The sequence below is a fragment of the Ischnura elegans genome, chromosome 2 (assembly GCF_921293095.1).
Source record: "Ischnura elegans chromosome 2, ioIscEleg1.1, whole genome shotgun sequence".
NCBI lineage: Eukaryota > Metazoa > Arthropoda > Insecta > Odonata > Coenagrionidae > Ischnura > Ischnura elegans.
In genome coordinates, this window is record NC_060247.1 from 23,050,321 (window position 1) to 23,072,591 (window position 22,271).

Here is a 22,271-nt window from a genome sequence, read left to right on the forward strand (position 1 = left end):
TCCGACCTCATGGGGTCTTGAAATTGTCGGATTAGATAGAAAAGATCTGTCAATATTTAACTGCATTTAATTTATGGAAAATTCAATCGGAGGAAATACTTAAGTAAAAAAAACCGATGGGGCTAGATCCGACACCACGTAAAGCGGCCTTTGGAGGCGGCGGCGGCGGCGGAGAGGTCTGGGCGGAGTGGTGTGCACGAGGCGGGAAGGGTAAGGGGTGGGCATTCATTGTGGGAGGCCAAGTGGGCAGAAGAGAGACGAGGCGCCATCTGTGTGTGAGGTGGAAGGTCGCGGCGGCGGCGGCGGAGAAAGAGAGGAATGGTATTATGGGAGGAGTCGAAGGACGAAACGTAGGTGGGTGGCGGCGGCGGAGGCACAGAGAGAGAGAGGGAAAAGAGAAGGGAGAGAGAGTAAGGAGCAGAAGTGCATGCTATGTGGAATTGATCGTCGGGGCACGGGTCACGTAGGCCGCGGGAGAGAGAGGGAAAGGCGAACGGGGACTGATAGAGAAGTCGTGACGCCGACGAGGAGGAAGACTAAAAATAAAAAAGGAGAAAAAAGATGGACACTTCGCTATCATCATCATCATTATCGTCGCACAGGAATAGTCACGCAAAAATACCCCAGCGTTCGTGTATTTATTAAAACACCAAATATTTGCAAAAACTTGGGCATTAAGGGGACACACATCATCCCCGCTCGATCGTTCTTCTTTCGTGAGGCATTCACTTCGTTAAGACTTACGTCTTGTAATTTTCAACACATAATGGACTCTAATTAATATGTGCCACTATCTCAGGTTTTAAAATTTCATCTCAGTATTTATTCAAATTTTAAAGTCCATATTTCATAAAGAGGAAAATGTTGACATGATCCATTCTGTGTACAGTGAAAATTTCATAATGACAGATCCTGTTTTAAACAAATAAGTGTAACGATAAAAAACCAAATACGACAGGTCGAACGAGAGTGATGCGTTCTCTAATTGGCCTTCACGATAATCATAATCTGAACTGGACAAATGACCCCTCCCCTTACACGTACAGGTGATCGCTAAAGCACTGCTGGGTTCACGAAACTATTTTTACGGATCATGGACTTTGATCCGGATGATACAGTTTAATCTAGGTGGATATCACTCATAACGACAATTTGAATTTCAAAGAAGTAAGAAAAATCCTTTAGAAACAATGAATACTCTTTCAATAAATTCATTTTATCCTACTTTCATTGGAATAATGCGCGTGTCATGCATTTTTTTTTCTCAAATTTTTCGAAACTAAATGGTGAGCATTCTACGGTGAATAACAGCGAGTATTTCATAAGAAATAAAAGTTAGGTAGGTACTTAGTGAAAATATCATTAATCAAATGGGAATTTCAATGGTTCAGGGAATATTAATTTCAGGTGTCGCTATTTGCGAGTGTCCCTCACTTAGTATATGAATTTGCGGAAAACATTCTAAGATTGATATAAGCGTTGACCATGAGTACACTTAGGAATTTGAGGTAGCTTACATGAAACATGAAATTAATGTCTTATAACAGTAATGCGCTAAAGCTTATAAAAAACGCGACGGTAAGCTCATTTTAGTTAATTATACATGCCAAAAATAAATACCAATTCACAGAATCCGATCCGCGAAGTATTTACCACACCCACATCAAGAAGATGATGTGAGACGGAAGAGGAATACTTAGAACAAAAAAACGGCCCCACACCATCGTCGTCCATCCCTTCCCATCTCCAACGGGCCGAGAGAAAACTTACACACACGAAACCATTCTCCCGGACTAAAACCCACCTACTATAGCTACCTACCTACCCACCAACCTTCCCCCTTCAGAGGCCATTAAATATAGTCGACGCCGTTCTGAGGGACGGATCCTCTCTCCAATGTCCTGCGGTGCCCATTTCGGCCTCAACCCTCTTTCCCACGCGATCCACCTAAAGCCCATCGCGACGGCAAATTCTGAGCGCCTGGGAGGTGTTTACCATTTATTAATATTTCCGCCGCCGCCGCCGTAAACTCCCTGGGTCGACTCAAAACGTACGAATGTATCGCTCGGGAAAGCGACCGACTCGTTCGACGGTCGTCGGGTCCTCGACGAGGCGGAAAAAGAGACCTTTACCTGCGTCCCCTTTCCTCCCCAAAAGCGGGGGTGAGGGGGAGAGAGCGTCTGTACTCATATGACGAGCAGCCCGCTCTCATCTGACCCACTTGGCACGCGAGAAAAAAGACAAGAGCGACGGGCGACGGCGATGTTTACAGGGAAAGCAATTGAGAGTCCGTTTGTGAACGCGTACCAACGTGGATTTCCAAATCCCCACGGTAATGGGCAAGCGGCGCAGGACTCTTATCCGAACGCCTTCCAACGAATGACTAATGAACGAGGGCGGAGGGAGAGGAGGGCGAAGATGGATAGACGATTGAAATCGTCACACCACTTTGGAAATGAGAATTCCCTCGAACGCCGTGAACGCAAAACAATATGTCGTTGTTTCGACGAAAAAAGCGATTATCGTGGGAAAAAAGGAAAACGAAACGTTCTAATGAAGCAACAGTACGGATTCCGCAAAAGAAAAGAAAATATCGCAGTAAAGGAATAGATCAGAGGATGAACCGCCATTCGGCAGAAAAAGAATTATTACGAACATTTAGGAGTTCCTGACGACTAAAAGAGAAACTGAGGAATACGAAAGAGTTCTGGATTGAGGAATCTGTTAGTAAAATTGAGAAACAAGCTGATACAAAAATTCTCATGGCCATAATTTTCCACAGAACAAATATTTATAAATCAACTCTTCAATCAGTGGTTACTGGTGGAGAACCTTCACCGAATACCGAAATATATAACCCATGTTTTAACGAATTCTACTTTTACACACAATAGGTCATCCGAGGAAGACGGCTCTTTTTAATTCTTCAAAAATATTTGCACCAATTGGTATATAATTTCACAGCTGTACCGTCGTTTTCTTGCTACCATATGCTTCATTTCCAAAGATTCTATGAATATATCCGAGATGCATTCAAAACGAATGAGTTCACATCGGACATGCTTTTCGTCTACCTTCAGGATATTTCACGAAAAAGAATTTGCGTACAATATTTTCTACATATTTGTGAATTAATCTCCTATATTCTGAGTAAATATCCTACTTAAACCCTTGATAATATCTTATTCAACTGTTGAAAACTAGTTGGTACTGCATCTGGAGGAAGCATTCGCTGGTTATTGAATTAAAAAGGAAAGTAAACATAATAAATTCTGGGGTTATTATATCAGTTGCCAATAATCACGAAAAATCCTAGCCCGCCGCCAACTTTAAAGAATAAGGCGTAAAATTATAATTTTCAGCATCACTGTTATCTGAAATAACTCCAACTCCATTTTTGGGTTAATGTCCTTCACGTTCAACACTGTGAACGCATGTTTTCCAGATCAAACGAATACAAAGATTTAATATATAATCGAGTTCTTCATGAGAATTTATTATCTTGTTATCTGCCCATTGCAGATACAGGGAAAGCTATAGCAGGAGTATAGATCTATTTATGCCAATAATTGTTGTGAGCGGCTATTTTCCACAAAAACAGCAAAAATTACCGATATATTTAGTAGGTGCAAAATATATGCGGACGAAAAAGTGCGAGATAAAACAATGGGTGAACCTTAATACCAGTGATCTCCTATAATCCAATTATTACTAATCGAGGCTTCTCGGCGTAACCTCACGTGGAAGGTAAGGTAGATTGTTTCTATTTTACTTCCACATCCAACTCGTTTCAAAAGATCATTTTTCTGCGAGGCACTTGGGGTAGCGGCCTCATATATCTTGGCGCTGCAATTGCCGCGGTCTTCCTTGGACTGGATTTCCAGTGAATCCTCTCCTCACCCACTCCGGAAACTCTCCATTAGCCATTCTTACAAACCACCTAGCGAAACTACTCAGATAAATGAGGCATTGCCTCACTTCCATGATCGCTACAGTTGATGGCGTCGCGGAGGCGCTGAAGCCGACAGGAAATGAAATTGTGCATAAACGTACGTGAAATGGTGCAAGCAAGAACTGAGGAGATTCCTTTTCCTTACTTAATATAAGAGTTGACTCAAGAGTAAATTTGGGTTAACAGCGACTGTTCGACCACAACAAATGCTAAATCTACCATTCGGGCGAACGGAAAACACTTGCTCAGAGCTCTTACGTAGGGAAAACTGGTCGTTTGCACGAAAGTAATATAATATTTACATGTAACTAAGTAAAGGAGGTAATTACAATGATTGAAGTCCATTTTTTAAGTAGAAAAAACTGAACTGAACAACACTTATTTCATGGACCTAAGGAGACTGAGAACATCCGCAATTTCATTTGAAGTACCTCACAACAATAACGACTACATACCAATGAGGTGGCACTATTTTCAAATAAAAATAGAAATTGTCCACTCTTTATTGGCATTTAATACGAAATGATTCAAGTTCACACATTAGTTTAAGGAATAATTTGCATCACTTTACATCAGAAGCAATAAATGCATGATGGATGCAAATAATCCTTTCGAATAAGGCAGCAAATAATCCTTTCGAATAGCAATAGCATTTAAGAATGGTCCAAATGGGTCGCTCCAGACTGCTTCAAGGGGTTTAATCTTCAGCCAAATAATTCGACCGTATTTCACTGTCCTTGAGAAGAATAGCCAAGGTTTTTACCCTCGTATTAAGTGCATAGGATTCGTGTGTATTCCAATACGAAGTGATACGATACGATACCGAAGAAAGAAGAAATTAACAGAAAAGACTTGCATGAGAACACGTGGCTTATCTACAAAGGACAAAAGCTTCAAATTGAAATTAAGAAAATGGACTAGAAGATTCCCTTGTTAATCTCGCCATTCCATTAAAGGAAGAAGGAAAAAATCACAATTCCAAATTACGGCCTTTTTTATGCAGACATAACGTCATGTACTGAGCACTTGGGCGAAAAAAGGCGTAAATGACTAGGGATAAAAATTTCCCGAGGTAATAATCATTTCAAAGAACCCATGGATTCCAGAAGTTTTCATCGGACCATTTCCCTGTAAACTGTGAGGAACTCGCTAAGATACCTTTCTCAGCTACCTTACCAGCTGTTCCTATGGCTTTTATATTGGAAAAAGATTTGCATAGAAAGATGCACACAGCGATTAAGGAATAAAGATCTTGATTACGGGTTTCACTCCAACTTAATGGACTTCAAAACACCTTATCTTTTGTATTGTCTTAAATCTAAAAACCTTCCGCTGAAAAATATTAAAATCATATCAGGGTAGTAAAAAAATTCCCCTTCTTTAGGTGAGGTGGAGGTGAGGTGAGGTTAGGAGGCTTTAGGTGAGAAATGTTTACATTCAAATGGAAAATGAAAATCATCATTTTATTATGAACGAAAGCAGACAAAAAATACTGATCTGTGCTGATACGCTAAACAATTGAATATAGTATCGGTTTAAGAGACAAAAAGTTTTTAAAAAGTGCGAATTTTTGTAGAATCATACAAGTTGTTCACGATAGGATATGAATAAGTCTGTAATAATGACTAAAATCAAAACAACATATTTCACATAATGAAATAAATAAATAAAATTCAATAATAAGCGCACTTAAGACAAATATTAAAAAAAATTAAAAGTCATACACTGCAACTCAGTAATACCTCGTGTACGAGATCTAACTACCAAATGGAATACTTTTACAATAAACGCTCTTTAACAGACCTCATAACGAATGAGGGCGATGGTCCAGTAATTTTACCCACATCCACCATAAGGGAAATTTGAAAATACATGCCTTTCTCAAGCCCAACTGAAATATGATGAAATCGTTTTGCAGAATGGAATGATGGTGCCAACATCATCTAAAATCCAAGCAAAAGGCAAAGAAAAACGGAGAAGCAGTCCTTCTGCCGAACATAATTCTCTGCGTGGGAGATTTATTCTGTCCTCCGAGTCAACAGAAGGGAAAACCCCATATCTTCACCATTTAAAATGCAGAAGAACAACGGGCGAGGCAAAAGTTCTGATACATGGCGCACGTTTAGATTGGCCGAAGGAAGCATAGCCTTTCAGAGCAAAAAGATATTCATTCAGTGGGTATTACTCTGGGGATCTCGGTAAGCGGAAAAGGTTGAATCACAAAGGAAAAGTAATTAAATAAACGCAGTCTCCAAATCCCAAAAAGAGAAAACTTTACATTGAGATAATTCGCCGAATAATTAATGACCCTGCGTAACGCATTACAACGCTTTAATTTTGCACGTTACACCCACTCCAAATAATGACTTAATCCCAAACAATAATCACCAACACATTGCGCGTCAAAAGTTTGAAAGCACTACTTTTCGAAAACTGTTAAAAATAGGAGAATTCGAGTAAATTCACTCAATTAAAATAATGCAAGTCAAGATTGGAAAGCGGAATTGGTGATAACACCAGATGGTATAGCGGTCAGTTACATCAACAGAAGGGCTAAGTGAAATATCGGATAACACCACACTCTTCAAAGCAGTAGTTCATAATACATGAAGGAAAGTACTACCATTCGAATCAAAATTAGATATTTATCATCCAAAATATTTTTAAAAATATTTCGCAAAGCGGTATTAAAGTAATGATTAGTAAATGAAGGGCAAATATAATGATTACAATGAAAAACTGTTAGAATTTCAGTCAAGCCACCAAAACCCTTCAACCGTATTGACATAGTATTTAAGGTATTTTAAGTGGCAAAAATGAAACTTATTTACAGCATATTAAAACTACTTGTCTGTTTCCACACTATTTTATTTTCACCGACCATGGTTTCGGCAACTTGTGCCACTGTCAAGGTGCCTTGACAATGGCACAAGTTGCCGAAACCATGGTCGGTGAAAATAAAATATTGTGGAAACAGACAAGTTGTTTTAATAAGCTGAATATCAAAGATTTCCACCGCATCACGCCGGACACTGTATCTTTTATTGAAACATATTTAGATGAAACCCTTACAAAAACTTGTGGAGACACTACCAAATAGGTTTGAATGCGCTCACACACAAAATGAATGCAATATGTAGGAGCGCACGATGGGTGCTTTGTGAAACGAGATGGTATCAACAAGAGGCATGAAAAATAAAACGCCTAAATCGGATCAATCCAATGACACCTTGAATGGAAAGCGCTATTATTACCTCGATATTGCCTTAGGCAATAAAAGGATAGCAGAGAAAAGAGAGAAAGGGAGATTAGCTTGAACACGATCCATAAAATAGCACCCCAAATTAAAATACAACCGGAGCACAAAGAGAACTTACCGCGCTAAATGTGACAACCATTAGCGCAGCGATATAAATCAAGTGAGGTGCTTTCGAAAGGTTCATTACCCCCACGCGAATACACGCTCATTTTTTTCAAAAACCCACTCCGGCGCCCCCACTTTACCTTCTCATAATCAAACAGTGAATGGATTACCAGCCACTCTCGGGGAAATTTATCTTGATTTCCATTCAGATCAAAGACTGAAATTCATGTAGAAGAAACAAAAAGTGTACGCCAAAGATAATCCTGGGGCAAGGGGAAACATATTACGGGTGAAATTTTGAACTATATGCCTAAAATATCTACTATAAAGTCATGATTGACTATTAATGATAATAAATAGCAGGCATATGCTTTTAAGAAAGACAACACCAAAAATATCCTCGTGTGGTGTCCTAATGAAAATATGACATGATGAGCTGTTATGGAAATAATAATAATTAATTGTCTTTATTGGGACTAGGTAGTGACTTTAGAGTCCCCTCTTCAATTCATAAATACGGCAATGATTGTTCACAAATATAAAAACCAAAATAATTTCAAAGTAGATTTATCAAATAAAATGGTTGGTAATAACTTACGCCAAAATAAATAAGTGTAGTCAAAGAGTGCACAAGCATTTAAGCCAGCCATAGCCTTTGAAATAAAATCAAGAATATTTTAAGATCGATAAATAAATTTAGAGGGCACATTAGCCCACAAATACCAAAGGGTACAAAACCAATTAGGATGTTAAATTCCTCGAGGGGGAGAAGGAGGAAACCAAATGAACCGAAGGAAAGCAGCGAAAGGGATTCCTTCCCAGAAACCAAACAAAAATAGGAGGGCAGAGAATTCCACCCCCTCTGCTAGACCAAAGTGTGGATTGCCACAGATCGTAATGTACCTGGGTGGACAGAAAATGAAAGTGTACACACGAGGGAAGGAATGATACCACCATCATGATCCCTGAGCAGCCTTAGGAGAGAGAAAAAACACACCAGGGAAAGGTAAGAGACAGGAGCACATGTAGGGAGGGAAATGGAAGAGAAGAAACTGGAGACCGAATATAAATTCCCTCGTGTTTCACACGGGCGGGAGCAAGAAAAGGAGAATGAGCACATCAACCCCCATAAGTCAACCATGTCTACACATTTTACACCGAGCAGACGCAGAGGCGCCGGCCACGCCGTTAAAGAGAAGACGATTTCGCTTGATCAAGCTCTCCCCGAAAAAAAGCGGATAAAAAAACGACCGCATAAAAAGATCAGACTCGTCGACAAGGAGTAGGATTGGCACTGGATTAAAGGAGCATGCACGCAGCCGAAGGGCTGAACATAAGGGAGAGCTTTAGGCAGGGCGAAAACACGACCAGACACACCAACACACACAGTACACAGGAGTGCCAAAACCTTGTTTGGAGGGCTTCCTGCTCCCCCGCCTACCTAGGCGATGGTGTGCATCCCGTTCTTTGCTCCGGCCCGACCTTGCAGCGGGGAACGACGCTTGTAGGGCTTTCCAACGGCGCACACCACAAGCTCCCTCATGCCCGTGCGACGCACCCGGGGTAAGTCGCCTTTAAGAGACCATCGCGAGAGGACGGTGAAGCTTATGGTCGCTCTACTACTGCCACCGTCTTCGACGTCCTCGGACCAGACGCGGTGACTCGTCGGTACCACTGGAGGACGGTGAGGGCCGCTGCCCGAGGGGTGACCAGCTTGCTGAGGGTTCGGGAGGGAAGTCGCGTGGACGGCAGGGCAGGGAGGTCAACAGCGACGGGTGGCGGACACGCGGCCGGACGCGCTAACGGCCCTTCACACACAACACATGGCACGGCCGAGCCACCGGGTTGGAACACGTCGATCACGCAATCCGAAGGTGACCCACACATAGTACGTTCATGCCGGGGGCGCGCACCTCGGGTAGGGGCCCTCCGAGGGCCGGGCCGTTTCGACCTTCACGGTCGCGGGGTCGGCACATCCACGGGGCAGCGCAAAAGACCCGAGGGCGACCGAGTGCTCTTCCTGAAGACCCGGCAGCCGGACACCAGGAGCCATCTGAATCCGCGATGAGGTTGTTAAAAACATCCGCGGATCGGTTGCTCACGTGGGACAAGCGGGTGACTGTTCAACCGGATGGCATCACCATTCACTACTACCAACACCAACGGATGGTGTTAGAGCGCGCAGACGTTTGGGGGGCAGCACACAGAAAACAAAATCCGTCCTCCGCGGTCAGACGAGCGGGGGCGACTGGGGACGCGCGCGTGTCGAATGTCTGTATGTATGTCCGTGGGACAAAGGGAGAGGGTGAGGAGATGGAGATATATATACATATATAAACGGAATAAGGTGGTGGGGGGAAGAGTAACGTTGGGTGGGGGTATCGGGAAAAGAGAGGGGAGATCCGGGGGGAGCACGGCTTTGCAAAGGTCGGCGGAGTGGTGTGAGGGGTAAGGAAGAGCGGGAGTTGGTCGGGCCAGAAGAGGAGAGAGACACGCCGCTGGGGGAAGAGAGCGTGGGGATAGCGCGCCCACGAGTCTCGGGGAGAGCCACTCGGCCGAGCTACGCGCCGTCGGGAGGCGAACTGCGAGGTCTCCGCGTGTGTCCACCCCAGAAGCAACCTTCTTTCTCTCCTAGCTAGCCCTTCGTGAGCCACGCTGCTGCCCGGTGGCAAAGCGAGGTAGGGGATGAAAAAAACACGAGGGAGAGAGAGAGAGTGGACCCAGATGGTATGGCGGCGGGAGTTTCCGAGTTTGGTATCGGAGCAAGGGGAGGAGAGGGGTGCGTTTGAGCCAGTGTGCGTGAGAGAGGGCAGGTTGGCACGACAACAAAAGCCCCTCTGTCTCGCTAAAGTCCCTCGCGACCACTCTCCCCCATCTTTAGCAACTACCTCTTCCCCCCTCCTTCTTACATGAGGCGGGGGAAGGGGTCTGCACGTAGATGAGGAGTGGTAAGGAGGGGGGATAGGGGCGGCTTTTCCTTCGAAGCACACCCCTCTAACCTCCTTACCTTACCCCTACAATCCCCCCTATATCCTGCACCCTTCCTCACCCTACAGACACGCGAGTATTACACCACTCCCTCATCCCCTTAACTCCGTCACCACCACCGCCGGTTGGGGGAAACCCCATCCACAATACTCCCTTACCCCCGAACCAACCCCCCGCAACCCTCCTACACTCCTTCACTTTCTCCCCATTTCTCTCCCCCTCCTCGACTTGCCCTCCCCACGTAACTTGGGGATGCCCGCGCAAAAATCAATGACGAGGAGGATGACAGCGTAACCTAGCAACGCCCCGCGCTCCACCAATGGCAGCTCCCGTTGCGGACCGCGTTGGGCTCCCTCGAAAGCCCATACCCCACCACTTCTTACCCAGCCACGCTCCCCACCTCACCCGTCTCCCTCCGCGTCCACCCACGTCGCTGACTACCCCTTCAAACCCCCCTCTCATTCCCCGCCGCTCCCCTACTAACTCCCCCCCTCCCAGATGTCTCTCGCAACGCCAGTCTCCCAGCCTCACACCCAAGAACACGGGGAAACTCGATCCAAACCTCACCAATACGTGGAACTCTCCACACTCGGCTCTCTCTCGACCTCCTACACCCCTCTGCACCCTTGTACACACCATCCCTCCGCGTGAGATGTGGTGTGGGGGGCACGTCCCGCTCCCCTCCCGCACCCAGGCGCGGCACTCTTTCCCTACCTACGGCCCGCCCTCCTCCATAGCAATCTAGCGGTGGCAGAGGAACCGTGAAACATGAAACAGAAACCGAGAACTCGGCATTTATTTACATATACGTTACTAGCCTTGTTCGTAGGGATATATTGGTCATCTAGATACCATTGCTAAAAACTATCGCTAGAGTTGAGATATACATAGATAATGGGCCGATGGTCAACGATGTGTTTGTATATAATTACAGACTATCAACAATCTGAAAGGCAATAAAATTTCAGTCGACCTTAGACAATCGGTAGACCATCAATAATCGAATAATAATCGAGATGAAATCGAAATCTTTGAATACCATAGACATCGAAATTCCCCTTCTCATAATCGATGACAAAAAATCGGTGATATATTCAATTAATCGCACAAATAAGCAAGCTTTAACGTGATTTTCCGCACCATCTTCGATTCCAGCGGAGTGGTGTCCGGCCCAAAGGATCCTTACGGCAACGGACGGTGCACTCTTTGGCCCACTCTTAATTACGTCAATTGGAGCATCCTCGCTGTTTTTAACCTCCAACAGACTCGAAAAGGGGGAGAGGCGAGGGAAAGGAAGGACAAGCTTCGTCTTGGGCTAAAACCTTCCCGGAGAGAGAGAGCCGGTGGGATGGTCACTTTACGAGTTAATCCCCAGGAGCCATAAGAGGGCTATATTGCACTGCTCCCTGGGCCGGACGAGTGAAGAGGGAAAGGTATCACACACACGGGGGCGAGGGCAAGGAAACAAGAATTGACGTGGGCTGGAGAGAGGTTGAGACGGAGGAGGAGGGCGCCCTCAGTTAATTGAGAGACTAGAAGTGGAGGACGCTGTGGACATTAGCCATTGAAGGCGGATAGAAGAGGCAGGCTCCTCCTCCGATGGAAAGGCAGCGGAAAAACCTGTTTACTTTGGGACGATTGGAGCACCAAAACAACCCCCCTCTGGAACCCGAGGCGCAGCCTGCCCAACATGCGAATAAAAAGACGCCGCCAGTTTTCCCCTTAATTCATCCATCCATTCCGCCACCTGAGCAATGCGGGTTGGAGAGCAGAGAAAAATCCTGGAAACGCAAAAGTCACATCCTCGAATATATCAACGCAAAAGGACGTGGGCATTGTGGATGGGCTACCTTAGTCATACGAGAAGCAATAAACTCCGCCGCCGGCACGCCGAAAAAAATAAAAACGAACGCCATGGTTTCCATGAAAAAATAATCCGCCGAATTGGCTGCCAGAGCTTATTTTATACCACCCCTTCCTTCCCCGCCCACCCACTCTCTATGCCCTGGTTACGGATTCATCCGATGGTAAATAAAGATCAGAAACGGATACACGTCCCGCCGTAAAAATCAAGTGTAGCATCCTCAGCGGTCATTTTTCTTTGCCAACCCATTAATATCCTCTTCCCTCCATCCATTTTAATCAATCCAGCGGAGCAAAGAGGAAACCTGGCAGGTCCAGGGGCCATTCTTTCGGGGAGTCACGGCTCTCTCAAAGTTCTTTTCAAGGAGAGAGCAAAAACATAAGAGGCCATAGGTGGTGTGGGTGGACGGGGGAGAAAAAAAAGGTGGAGGAGGTTGCACTTCGCCCGAGAATCACTAACGTATAAAGATGGGGTTTTTGAGGGGGAGGTACGAGAAAGTGGATCCGAGCTGGAAAAAAGAACTGAAAGCTGAGCGAGCTAGGAAAAGAGAGAGGAAGAGAGAGATGAAGAAATTGAAGAGGAGACAAGGTAAAAAGAGGTGAATCTAATACGCGCCAAGGATCCAAAATTCGCCACGAAAAAGTCATTTGTCTTAGCCGAGATTCGAACTTTGATCTCCTCATCACTGGTTAGCTATGCTAACGGCCAAACATCCAAGATATCTTCTTCCACATGGAATCATTGTAACTGAAAGCACACCTGACCGGAAATAGCGAGATCAGGGTTCGAATTCCGACCAAGATAAATTCTTTTACCATGCCAGATTTCATCTTAGGGGAATATTTGCACCCGCGCGCGAGATTGCATATATTGTCACTAGTTTCATGCAGAGCTTTGGAGGTTGAGACAAGGTAAAACGAAGTAAGGCGAGGTGAGTCGGCACTGCTGGTGGCCGACAGCAAGGACGAAGGTGAGAGAGGTGAGGAGAGGAGTTTTTAAGGGGGCAGCGAAGGAGAGGAGCAAGAGGGGGAATGAGGGAGATACATAAAACGGACCAGATGCTCGGGGGCAGAGAGAGTAGGCGGGTCCAAGGGCGTCGAAGAGGAGGAGAGGGTAGGCACCTACCAAGAGATGGGAAGGAAAGGGCATTCCTTATGGAGCATTTGTTTTCATTACGATCCGCTCTCGCAGACTGCCTGCTGCCTCAGGAAGGATTCGGCCAGGCAGGAGGAGCACGGCGATCTGGAGTGGGATTTGGGGGGGGGGGATGCGAGACGATGGAGAAAATGGGGGGAGGGGGTTAGGGAAGAGGGGGTCAGGAAGGAAAGAGGGGGGGGTAAGTGAAGGAAACGGTAGAGAGGGAAAAAGAAGACGAGGCGGCGCTGGTGGCCGTAAAGACGACGGAACGAAGAAAGTCGCGAGGAGTGGAAAGGGAAAAGCTCGCAGAAAAGATGGTACGAGAGTCGAAGATGCAGATTAAATGGTAATCTACCTAATAAAAAAGTCAAATCGTAAAATTTTAACTCGGGTTAATCCTTAACCCTTTGATAACCTACACCCAACATTATTTACGCTAATATTTAAATATCGTTTCGCACCCAGTGGTTCAACCGGAAGGCTGGATTCAGAAGGTGAGGTTCGAGACCGAGTTCGAGACGTTACATTGCCACGGGTGAGTAAAGTCACAGACACCGGGTAAGGATGCCAGTTCCTTTCCCTGGGCTACCTGAAAGTTTAAATATTTTTGAGTGAGATGTACAAAGTCCGGGTTTTGAAACCGGGATCAGGGAATCCGGGAAGGAGAGAGAGAGAGAGGATGAGATGGTGCTGGTGAGAATGCGAACCTTGGTGCAGGAAAAGCATATCGCAGGCTTGTGAGAAGGTTAGGTATTAAATCATTAGTAAATGATTATCCGCTTCGATAAAAACCATGAAGCCAAATAGTATAGGAGAAACTCTGGACAGACCTCATCTAGAAAAGGACTCATAAAATGCCTCTTATTATTGGACAAAAATTAAACTAAAAACATTACATAAACCAATATTTATATATTATACTTGATATACTTTACATTTTAACTTTATGAAATGTGATATTTACATGACCGTGAGGACAACGGAAAGAAGAAGGACGCGAGGATTGGTACATGGTACAACAGCGTACAGGAGACTTAGAGCACGTTAGGAGGGACGAAGAAGAAATTGTTGTCATAACCTGACACAGTAAAAACACCTAAGCAAACTCGTGAAAGTGTAACTCAGACCCGACCCTAAACATTCGACGGCCAGGACTCTAGGTCTTAAGATTATTCCGTTATTTAAGACCTGAAAAAATATTTAAAACGAAAAAATCTTGCACTGATATTTTAATATTATAGTAATTTAAATGTATTCAAATTTAACAATATTAAATTGTATCTTCACAAAATATGTAGTATGTGAGAGCGAAAGAAAGAGACAAAAAGGAGAGAGATGGGATAAAGATGGTGTTTACGTTTTTGAAGACGACGGAAGGAAGAGTGGACGCGAGCGGTGGTATGGGGACAGCGTGCAGGAGACTTGGGAGATGGAATGGGGGATGAAGAAGCAGGTGGAAGGAGAGACAAGGAGCTGCCGAGAGGCGGAAGGGAGTAGGGAGAGTCATCAGCGCATTAATTGCAAAAAAAAAGGAACAGGAAAGAGCTTTTTTTTAAATGAGCGCTCTAAACGTAATAAGGTTAAGTTTTGACCGAACAAAAGACAGCTGCTGAATTTCCGCAGATAATCGAAATAATAATAGTCATTATTATCATTCGATGACAAAAGATTGAAAAGGCTCCGAGCGGCTAGAGCAAGCTAAAAATGAGGATTTTTAAACCACTCATTAAAATTAAAAATCTCACGTGAAGAAAAAAATGAAAAAATCTGGGACATAATAGAAGGCACAGATTGAGACGAAGATAAAGAAATCAATGGAGCACAACAAAAAATATGACGGAGACTGGTGAAGAACCCACATACAGAGCAGAACATTTGGATGTGAACATTTTTAGACTCAGCAGCAAACTTATCGTGGAATCAAAAACGGAAAAATCCGATAAAATCTTTGGTTTGAAAAAATGTTTGATTCTTGGCGATACTAAAATTTCTTCACAAAAAGAAGGATAAAATTTTCTAACATTTCTCTCCAATCAGAAAGCTGGATTTTACAGTGTTTCAACGCTAGTAAAAAGGAGCATAACAGCAAAACGACGGAAATCGGGAGAGAGCTATAATCCGTAACGTTATATTTAATGTAAGTGCGTAAGGGAATAGATTCAATGAGGCTCTTCGGACGTACCAAATATAGATTTAGAACGAACAGCTACGTCGTGTAGCATGATAATATGGTACCAAGTGTTGCAAGAGATCTTTTACAAGTAGTACTTTGCTCAATATCTCACATTCAACACATTCCTTGCCGCCATGGAAGCAGAATAAACTAAACACTTCGATTTCACGATTAAAAATATTATTGTGCGAAAGGCCGCAGTGAAATCCTAGTCGCACAAAAATATTTTATGTGGAATTAAAGTGGCCAATTTATTCTGTCTACAAGATGGAAAAATTCCAAGGAGTAACGCTGGAAACTGTTTCATACATTTCTTGCCATAAATTCAGTGAAGTCAACATGGTGATTATAATTGCAAACCGCATGCGTAACCAAGTTATGATTGGCTTACATAGAAGGCAATATATTCACTCAGCAGCCCCGCTTGTCTACATATCCAATATGCGTTTTTTCTCCAGTTCGACAGAGGGTCTATCAATCCATATTCAATCCATGCGCATTGTCCATTTGTCCCCTTTCACTACTCGACATTCACTCCCATCCTATCGCGGTTAACCCACGGCTCAAAGCACAGACTCCATCGACACCCTCTCCTTTCACCTCCTCTAGCAGCCACCTTCCTCTCCCATCTCCATCGGAGGTGGGAGAGGAAGGTGGCTCCAGATCTCCATCATATCTGGAGCTCCTCTTTCTCATCTCGCCATTTCCATTCTCCTATGCAAAGGAATAAATTCTGAGTATTTACCGACTTCAATAAATTCTGTTATGCCAAATTTTGAACAGTATCTCTGGAAGGACATCAATCTATCCATTGAAAGATTATTTAAGCAAAAGCCGACTTGAAAAGACCATTCACAATAAATGAAACAACTAACGTTAAATCTGAAAAATAAATATACGAAGTATATGAAAATTTCGCCAATCCATATTCGACCCTACCTCAATTGTTTCAGAAAATAGCCTAGATTAATTTCGATCACGTAATATGACCATTTAATATTGAAATCATTGCCAGTGAAATTAATTACTGAGGAATTACAGGATAATTCATTTAAAAAATTATCCGGGAATGTCATGAACACCGTATTTTTAACACTCCCGCAATCTTACACGGACCTTAGTTCTTAAACGAAGATTTACTCTCAGAAAACCTGGACAGTTGAACACACATGACCATTACAAGGCTACGTGAGCGGTAAAATGAAATTTCAAGTTATTAATTTAATGAATTCACTTAAATTTTAGTGCTAGAAAATGCAATTTTTTCTTTTTTACTATTTCCAAAACTATTTTTAAAAATAGACCAATGAACGCAGTGGAAGAGTGGAACCTATGGGTCAGGAATACCAACTCCTATGTAGCTCAGCGCCGTGATATCCGCGTGAATTCCTCTATTTTTCATTCGACAAGCCAGCGAGGGGTTAATTACTGTTTCCGTTCAATTTTTTAGACGAAATTCCAGCAAGGGAGGTTAATTACTGCATCAATGATTAAATTTTTGATAGGGCGCCATTGTTCTTTACGCGATGGTTGAAGCCTAGCAACATCCTCTCCCTACAATCAATAATGAACGCTTGACTAATTTATCCGCGAGTGGAATTAAAACGGAGGAAAATTAAAAATTTCAAAGGTATATTTCATTACATTAAAAATTCAAAAGAAACACTATGATATGGCAATCGAAAAAAACAGGATTGTAATATACGGGAGGTATATTTTTATATTGATGAGGTATTTTATTAATATCGGTAAATTTAATTCAAAATTAAATAAATAGATCCATGTATAAAACCCAAAAGAATCAAATCGCAGTATGCCAGGATCAAAATCAAAGGGATTTTATATGAACACAAATATGTCATTTCACCTCACTTCAATTGATATTATTAGCCGTGGCCATTAGGGATAGGTAAATATTTGAAGAGCCGTACCTCTGTTTTCTCCGGCGGATGAGAATGTTAGCCACAGTAGCGAGACTTTGATTAAACGACCGGTGCACTTTGAATAATAGTAAAACGAATGGGATTCGCCGAAGAGAGAGATGATCCTGAAAGCATAATCAAGTTGGAAACGAACGCCACGTTCGTGAAAAGACAACAGAAAAATAAAGCAGCTTGCAACGATACGGAAAGAAACACTGCTGCCTCGAACGAATTACAATTTACAGGGAACAAATGGCAACGGAGGATTGAAAACGCTATCAACGGCATTGTCGAAAGCAAATAATGGCTTTTAAAAAATTGAAGATAGCGTTTAGTCACGTCAATCGCATATTAAAATCCGCACATTCAAATCACGTCGGGAACAGGGAAAAAGAAAAAGAAGAAAAGTTTGCATCGATGTAAATTCCATAAATTCAAATGAATACGGGACATTTTATTTGCTCCATTCGGTATGAACGAAAGCACTTTGCTAAAATAACTCAGCTGCATTTCCATAGCCATGCACAAAAAATTAAAAGAAATGTCAGTTTTCATTTAAAAACCGTCCATGGAATGTGCATCACCGAGTAAAGCTGACCTGTGATTTCAATGAAATAAAAAAGCATGACGGGAATATTTAAAACAAAATGTATCATCATTGACAAATAATTCCAAATGAAATATTGAGAAAACGTTTTAAAAAATGAAGTACACAATTTTAAATTTTCAGGAATGCTAGGTAGTGTTAAAACAAGCACATGGGAATGGACAATATTGTGCAACTTTTTACCTCGACGATAATTTTTCCCTTCGCCATATATTCGGAGAGGAAAGGAAAACTGGAGGTAGAAAACTCATGAATTCAATTCAATTATATGGTAAAGTATGCCAGAGGCATATTTATTTTATGTCATGACTAGCATAAGGCGCTAATTGGAGGTATTCGAGAGATTCATGGGATTCAATGATTTCCGGTAAGGCCAGAATAAATTTTCCCAGCCTAACGTAAAAGAAACACCATCATTTTCACACGATGAAGCCCATTAAAGCGAAATTAGCCTTTTAAAAATTACGCGACTAACTCCTCATAAATATGCCCAACATTTCACACCCGTGAGTGGATATTACTCATTTATTTTTTTTTTAACAAAAGAGAGAGAGAAACCCTCGAAAGTCGTAAGCTTCAAATCCATCCCCCCTCCCCCCTTCTCGCAGCACTTATGCGACGAAATTCGGTTAAAAATACCCGCACGAAACCCGAGTCACGGCGGAATAGCGATAGGGCCGACAAGAGTGACACGCGACTCGCCCTTTCGTGACACTTCACCCTTTAAATAGGAAGCGAGAGATGAAGCTTTTATTCGCCTCCCCGCCAGCAGCAGCGAAAGAGCACTGGCGGCCGTGGAGAGAGAAAAGCACGAACTCGCGATGGAAAAAATGACCAATCAAGCCTCGGGTTCAGTGAACCGGAGGCAAGGCGAAGGGTCCGAGGTAAGGTACGCCAGGATGCTACACACGAAGACGTCTTATTCCATCTCTCCGATGCTGCAGCGCGCTAACTGATTAGGATTCGAAGACACAGAAGTGCCTGCAATAAAATTCGGGAGGAGAGATTTCTTCCGGCTCGTAGATATCCTCGACATTAAAGAAGGAACGGTGACAAAGTAAACGAGGCATTGTTGCGCTCCGTGAAGCCAGGGAGAATGGAAGAAGGATACTACAGGAGAATGGAGACTGGCTCAGTTTGCAATGGTACCGAAATTTTATTGGTCTATATCACACACCAGGGATGTACAGAGGAAAACATGAGGCTTGACCATTGCATTCTTGTAAAGCGGCGACCAAGGAGGAAAAATGTTGTATAAATAACATATGTACGGACATGAATCGGATACGCTTGAATTGGGACACGAACTACACACTTAATGAAATTTTACGTTAAAAATAAAATTGAATTTAATAGATAATTCCCACTATCTTTTCCCTTTACCCAATAAAAATATCTCAGACTCATGATATTGTCAGAATAGTTCATTTCGGAGGGTAGAGGGAAAAAAAGCAAAACTATCAATGAGAGAAAACAATTGTAGGGTTGTACAATCCTTGGCCAATGATTTCTTGTAATACGGCGGCATTAACGATAAAAAGTTGAAAATAATTGAGAGACATTGAAATAAATCCCCTAATTTTGAATAGGAGCACAGTCTAAATACATTACTTTAATAATTTATCTCGGTCTGTTTCCCTTCCTCACTGCAAAATGTCCAAAACTCAGATTGCCTAAGCCAGAACTCGCATACCGGCATAATCCATTCCCGAGTGGTAAATAATTGAAAAAATGCAAAAAGAAGATGTTAATATCGTAGCACAGAAGGTAAAATTCTCATGGGGGTAAATATACTTGACTATCCCTTTCATTCCTAATAGCACAGCAAGGTCTGGTATTCTTCCCTTTCTTCGATTTTTCGGGTTATTTAAATTTCTACCCCAATCATCCACGGAAGCAACTCATACTCTTTGATTATAGAAGGAATGTGGACTAAAATTTAATTTCTCTGAAGAGTTTCATCCCTAATAGCACAGCAAGATCTTGTATTCTTCCCTTTCTTCGATTTTTCTGCTATTTAAATTTCTAGGGGTATCCATTTTAATGAAAATATTCCTCTATAACATGTTTATTTGCTACTATTATCAACCACGACTCCCAAATTTAAAATTAATCTCCACTTCTTCCGTCATTTTTTAAATATCATTGCTATTTGGCACACAGTTCCCGCCTATTAAAGGTTGTAAATCGGGAGACGACATATAGAGCACTGTTTGGAGGGAAAAAAAAGGGAATTTGGACTCTTATTGGACTTACCTTGTCCTCCGCCTCCTCGGCGCGTGATTCCGCCTCGACCACCCGCTGCTCCAACTCCGCCAACTGCAAGATAAGAAACAAATAAAACGTCATTACCATGTAATAAACAATAAATTGAATGAAATGGCTAAAATTATTTCAATGTCGCGTTCATCGATTGGTCGAAAACGTTAGTTGAACATCACTAATAATAAGGAAAGCTTTATTAGAAAATTAAGAAAGTATATACCAACGATAACAATGCATCTCCAAATGTTTACTCCAAATTTTATATGTGTATCAGGACCCATCGTCACGTCACGTCAATTTAAATGCTAAAAATGCATTTTTTTAACACGTACAGTAACGGCTGACACCAAAAGCCAATTTCCCAGGACTGGAAATTAGAGACAATTGGATATAAAATCAACTCTTAAGCGACACATTATACGCGATTCTCACCGAACTCATCACTAATTTAACAACAGTTCTTAGAACTCCGTTGACCTCCAAGATGACTCTAGTTCGATACTGCAAGAGGACATGGCTACAATTACGGAGGTGAGGAGCGATTGGCTGATCAATGCAGCATGAACCGGCCGATGTGAGGTCACAGAAAGAGCTGAGCAAAACTCAGGTCTAACCTAGGAAACAAGGATGGATTCAATTTATGCCCTAGAGGCCCGAGGGCAAAGATCAATATTTCATAGTACAAACATTCAAGAACGTTCGCCGTAATTTGGGCTATGCTCTTAGAATGTGAATCTAGTAAAGAGATCCCGGAGATTTCAAAATAGGGCTACGTATGACCCCAAGGGTTAAGAACTAGCTGAAAAAATCCTTCCTCCATAAGGTTCATCTAAAGTAACAACACGGTAAGGAAAAAATAAAATATACCAACAGACAAACGTGATTTAGCAGAACATATTCGACGATTTTAACCCAATCAAAAAATCCAGAAAGTTTTTGCGGTAAATATTAATTACTTCATGAAAGCCTTGTAGACATTCTTCCTGAGCTTCACAGATGGAAGTAATAGCTTGGCTATTGAACCAATCATACTAACCAAATCATATAGCCCAATTTCTACGACATAAAAACAAAAAGTATCAGTACAGACGACACGCGAAGAAGAAAGATATAAAAATTAAGTACAGAAAAAGATGCCTAAAAAGAGATAGAAGAAAGTAGAAAATATTATAAGCAGTATCTATACATTTTCTTAAGATTCAAATGTTCAGGTTTATAAGGTCTCATAGACTAATATATAACTAAAATTATCTGCCTTATCGGAAAATATGCATGAAGTTGTGAATAAAAACCTGGAAAGGGTATGAAGTGTATCGTTGTACATTGGAGAAACAAATTCCAAGCGGAAAGAGGTCTATCCTGATATTTCTAGCTTTCAATGAGTTGTTAATGAGGATGATGGATAAAATGAGGGAATAAAGAGGAAAACGAAAAAGGAACTGCAAAACACGGCAAGTAAAAATAAGAAATCGACGGATGAAATAAGAAGACTAGGGGCGAGCATAGATAGAGGGATGAAAAGATGCCACAATCTGAGATCAAGGAAAGGTTCATAAAATGTGGAGATTAAGGAGAACAGGGCTAATGTATAAAGGATGTAGGGAGGAAAGTCGCAAGATGAACGAAAGAGAGGATATACGTTCTAAAAATGTGACACATGGATATGAGCAGTATCGTAGGAGTTGAAGGAATAACCATTGATTTATCCATATGGAGATCACCACGCGGAAAAAGCAAAGTTTTTATTCGTACGATAAAGGATTCCGCTACCATTACTTATGAATTGTATCACCTGCAAGGCTTCCTCCATTTTATCAAAAAAAAAACTTGCGTTAACAAAACACAACGAAATTGATGAGCAATAATAATTCTTTACCATTTAATTTGTAAAGCTGTCTCACCTAACAAAAAATCTGAGTGACGGTTATAAGAATGGGATTATAGGTAATGAATTTTAATTGAGATGTACAGGAAAGAAGTACGAAATTACATAAAACCT

General features: G+C 42.4%; 1 protein-coding gene across 14 annotated transcripts in view; it reads right to left on the reverse strand.

Moving 5' to 3' along the window:
- The window catches only part of LOC124153473 (uncharacterized protein CG43867), a 681,094-nt gene that overhangs the window by 88,213 nt on the left and 570,610 nt on the right, over window positions 1–22,271 (reverse strand). For 13 of the 14 annotated variants that reach the window (XM_046526646.1, XM_046526651.1, XM_046526649.1 and 10 more), the window contains one exon: window positions 20,264–20,326. In XM_046526646.1, the coding sequence (XP_046382602.1) occupies window positions 20,264–20,326 (63 nt within the window). Of the gene's footprint in view, window positions 1–8,757; window positions 9,564–20,263; window positions 20,327–22,271 lie in introns of those variants that run through there. The other variant, XM_046526655.1, reaches the window with a different exon arrangement.